General features: G+C 42.6%; 1 protein-coding gene across 1 annotated transcript; it reads right to left on the minus strand.

The window, feature by feature from the left end:
- Window positions 1-897: 897 nt before the first annotated feature.
- Window positions 898-3946, minus strand: LOC123254650 (troponin I, slow skeletal muscle-like). The gene is made up of 3 exons (XM_044683623.1): window positions 3841-3946; window positions 2116-2247; window positions 898-1020 (listed from the first exon to the last, which is right to left on the minus strand). The coding sequence occupies exons 1-3, from the start codon at window positions 3847-3849 to the stop codon at window positions 898-900; spliced, it is 264 nt and encodes an 87-aa protein (XP_044539558.1). The 5' UTR covers window positions 3850-3946.
- Between the last annotated feature and the right edge of the window lie 334 nt (window positions 3947-4280).

Consider the following 4280-nt stretch of genomic DNA (forward strand, 5'->3'; position numbering starts at 1 on the left):
TGTCACATATGTAATGTTTAGAATGAGTGGCCACCAAAAATTGTAATTAACCCTTAAGTCACAAGACTATTAATAGCTAGATTTATTAATAAGAAAAAGAAAATAAAAGACAAATATTGAAAGGAGGTGAAGAATTTCCTAGCCTAATAATCCAAAGCCTAACAACTCAGTGTCTGTCTCCAAATCTCAGCCTCAGAAAATACCTTCCCAGCTTCCTGCTGGGTCTCATCTTATAAATCCTTATTACACCCACTAGCTCTCTTACATCACTCCCCAGGAACCAATCACAATTCCTCAATTAGCCTGGCAGCACCCATGGGGCAATGCCTATGGGATCAATTTCCTGGTTGCTGATTGATCCAAATTCAAAACAAATGGAAGGGAAGTCTAAATCCCTGATCAAATCAAAATACAAAGTCCCTTCTCACACATAGTAATAATATAATATGGAATAATATATAACATGTAACAACAATAATATAATATAACAAAACAATATAATATGTAGCATAATAATGTAATGTGTAATTATGTCATTTAACATATGTAACAACAATAACATAATGTATAACATAATAATGATATATATGATTTGTTATAAATGTGATACATTGTAATAAATATGCTTATATCAGGTAAACAAATTCTGACATTAACTACGTCCAAAAATCTGTCTCATTTCCCCCCTTCCCTCCCTTCTTTTTTAAAATAATATTTGATTTTTCCCCCCAATTACATGTAAAAACAATTTTTCAGATTCATTTCTTATGCTTTCAGACCCAGATTGTCTCCTTCCTCCCTCCCTCCCTTCCTCCCTGAGACAGTGAACAATCTGGTGCAGACTCCCATTCATTATTAGGCATTCACAATGTGCCAGCTTTGCGCCCCACTCTCAGTTTAGGGCTTCCCTCCATCTCTGGAAGTCCTCACCTCCCGGGTGTTGTGGTTGCACTTGGCCTCAATGTCATACCTCTCTTCATCTACAACCTCTACCTTGGCATGCAGCTCCCTGCACAGGTCCTGAAAGAAGCACAGATGAAGAGAAACAATTAAATTAGCCTTCTGGACAAATCACACCTAGACCATTTTGCCTTTCCTCTCTGGCTTCCCGTCCCCCACTCCCATCAAATTATGAACTCCAGAAAGAAGTTAATAAGCTCATTTACACTAAGGTACACACATGGCTGATGAGAGTTAAAGTCTGTTTCTTCCCAGTGACATTTGCATCTCTTTTTTTCCATACCCTTACTTTCCACCTTAGAATCAATACTAAGTATAAGTTCCAAGGCAGAAGAATGATAAGAGCTAAGCAATGGAAGTTTAGTGACTTGTCCAGGGTCACACAGCTAGAAAGTGTCTGAGGTCAGATTTGAACCTAGGACTTCCTAGGTCTGGCTCTCAATCCACTGAGCTACCTAGCTGCCCTCAAAACATTTGCATCTGGGGCCATCTGGGTAGCTCAGTAGATTGAGAGTCAGACCTAGAGATAGGAGGTCCTAGGTTCACATCTGACCTCAGATTTGAGTGTGTGTGACCCTGGACAAGTCACTTAACCCCATATTGCCTTAAAAAAAAAACAATTTGCATCTTAACAAGGCCCTGAGTCTTTAGCCAAAGGAATGGATTTTTATCAGTGGCAGGCTAGAGTGGGAAGTAAGAGATTTTCTTAGTCTCTAGCATGAAACCACATCATTGCAGGGCAGCTTCTGAATGGACTCTATTTCCCCCTCCCTCATTCGCCCCTCCAAGCTCCATTACTCTACAGTCTCCTGCCTTCAGGCTTTGCCTGGTTTGCCCTCGCTCTAATTTTTCACTTATTAAATTCCTCTCCATCTTTTGATGCTTAACTGCTGTAAAATCTCACCTCCTCCATGATTCCCCATTGGAAATACTTCCCCCTCAGACCTCTTCTAATGATTTGCTTTGTCCCTCTCTAATGTCCTCATCCTGTCATATCATGTGTTCTAATTACACCGGCTGAAGTCTTCTCTGCCCACCACTGTGAGCTCCTGCAGGACAAGGGCCAGGTCTTTTCTAAACTTTGCCTTTCTCCAGTCACAGGGCTCTACACACAGCAAAGGCTTACTCCTCCATCCCCTGGTCCCCAAAGCTCACCTGCAGGGCGCTGAGTGACAAGCCTCGGGTCTGGAGTGTAGGAATCCTTTCCGCCAGGTATCTGGCCTTCTCAGCCTCCTTCTCCTCGTGCTCTTGTTCCCAGCACTCCTTAGCTTTGGCCAGCATCAAACTCTAGATGGGCACAGGGAGGTCAAGGGAAGCAGAGGTCCTGGAGTCTTTTGGTTCTTCTCATTCGCTCCTGAGTCTCCTCCCCCCAGAGCACGCTGTAGCTATAAGACCTTCTAGCATCTACGTGGAAAGGGCATCTAGCATGTGCACCAGGCTGTTTAGACAAAGCTGGTACTGTGTGCGTATAATGTGGATGTTCTACATTCTCATACACAGAATAGAATTAGTGTAATTAATTGCAGGGGGGCATATGTGTGAGGGGCAGCTAGGTGGTACAGTGGATAGAGTGCCAAGCCTAGAGTCAGGAAAACCTGGCTTCAAATTCAGTCTCAGATAGTAGTTGTGTGACTCTGAGCAAGTCACTTAACCCTATTTGCCTCCATTTCCATATCTGTAAAATGAGCTGGAAATGGCAACTCATTCTAGTACCCCTGCCAAGAAAAACCCAAATTGGGTCACAATAAGTTGGGCATAACTAAAACAACTTAAGAACAACAGTATGTGTGAGGTTCTTTTTTTTTTTAACTCCAATTTTAAAACAGAAGAGTAGTAAGAGCTAGGCAATTAGGATTAAGTGACTTGCCCAAGGTCATACTACTAGGAAGTGTCTGAGACCAGTTTTGAACCCAAGTCTTCCTGACTCCAGGCCTGGCTCTATCCACTGTGCTATCTAGCTACTCCTTGTATGAGAGGTTCTTCCATGATTCTTGTGTACACATGGATAGACTGAGCAGATCACAAGCAAGCATGATCAAAGGGTCTAAAACATTTTTCATGATTTTAATTTCACCACTTTCAGACTCATTGAGCTCTGGAGTAATGTACATCCTGCCTCTCAACACCATCATCACCTCCTCCATGCCTGGGACTAATCAAATCACCTCTAAAGCACCCAGGATGAATTGCTTACCCACCCTTTGTGCACTGGGGCATTATGGGAGGGAGAGGGTAGGTTCTGAGTGAGCCAGCCTACTATCCGTCTTTTACATCCTGTGATAGGGCATAGAGACTTTATTCAAACATATTCACCTTCTCTACTGGTCCTGGACCATCTGTGTTTCTAGGGAGCTCTCTAAGGAGAGGGACTGAGTCTCCCTTATCAGATAGGAAGCGTCTGGAGGGCAGAAACTACTCTGTTCCTTTTAGACAAGGGGATATTTAGGTGGAGGGATGATCAAGTTGGAAGGCCCTTATGATCAGGGACTACATCTCCTTTATAAGATGGGAAGCTCCTTGAGGGTAGGGATGACTTTTTCCCTCATCTCAGAAGATTCTTAGAGGCAGGGACTATTTTTCTTCCATCAGGCTGGGAGCTCACCAAAGGTAGGAACTATTTCTTCCCCATCAGACTTGGAAATTCTTTGAGAGTAAAAACCATATCTCTCCTTCCTCTGAATTCTATCACAGTACATAGCTCGGAAATGAGTATCTCAGATGGGCTGAGAAATCGCACAATCGCAGGATATGGAGACAGGAAGGGACAGGGGCTCTCATAGCCCAGCATAAAGATGCTGGCTAAGCCATATATGCCTTCTATCCATCCTCATTTCTTCCATTTCTTGGAAGACCCCGAGGAAGCTTCAGGTTCAGACTTACCTTGAGCATGAGTTTGCGAGAAGCAGTGATCTTGGATTTTCTCTGAGAGGGAAAAGGAAAAAAATGGGAGAGGCAGACGAGATAAATACCGTGGCCTAGAATTCCAAAATGGAATGAGAATTGGAGGGGAGCTGTCTATCAATACCCAGAATCTTCCCTTTAGAAGCTTCTCTGTTGGACCAATTTAAGAACCTTAAACTCACAAAAGGAGACTATGATCAATGACCTTCACTTAGAAGACAAGAGAATTGGGTCCAGTCCTCACTGTACTGGGAATTTAACTATGTGACCCTCAGCAAATCACTTTTGGTCCACTTCCTTGGCCTTATAAAATGAAAAACTCACAGTTATTGTGAAGAAAATAAAATACTGAATATGAAAGGACTTTGAAATGCATACCATGTAATAGTGATACAAAGTACTGTAAAGATAAATGATGA

Source organism: Gracilinanus agilis, unplaced genomic scaffold, assembly GCF_016433145.1.
Source record: "Gracilinanus agilis isolate LMUSP501 unplaced genomic scaffold, AgileGrace unplaced_scaffold27586, whole genome shotgun sequence".
Taxonomy (NCBI): Eukaryota; Metazoa; Chordata; class Mammalia; order Didelphimorphia; family Didelphidae; genus Gracilinanus; species Gracilinanus agilis.

What these genes read in the sequence shown, in the direction of transcription:
- LOC123254650 (XM_044683623.1), bottom strand. An exon ending in TGTCACTCAGCGCCCTGCAG is followed by an intron (nt 1,021 to 2,115) that starts GTGAGCTTTGGG and finishes TGCTTCTTTCAG; the next exon opens with GACCTGTGCAGGGAGCTGCA.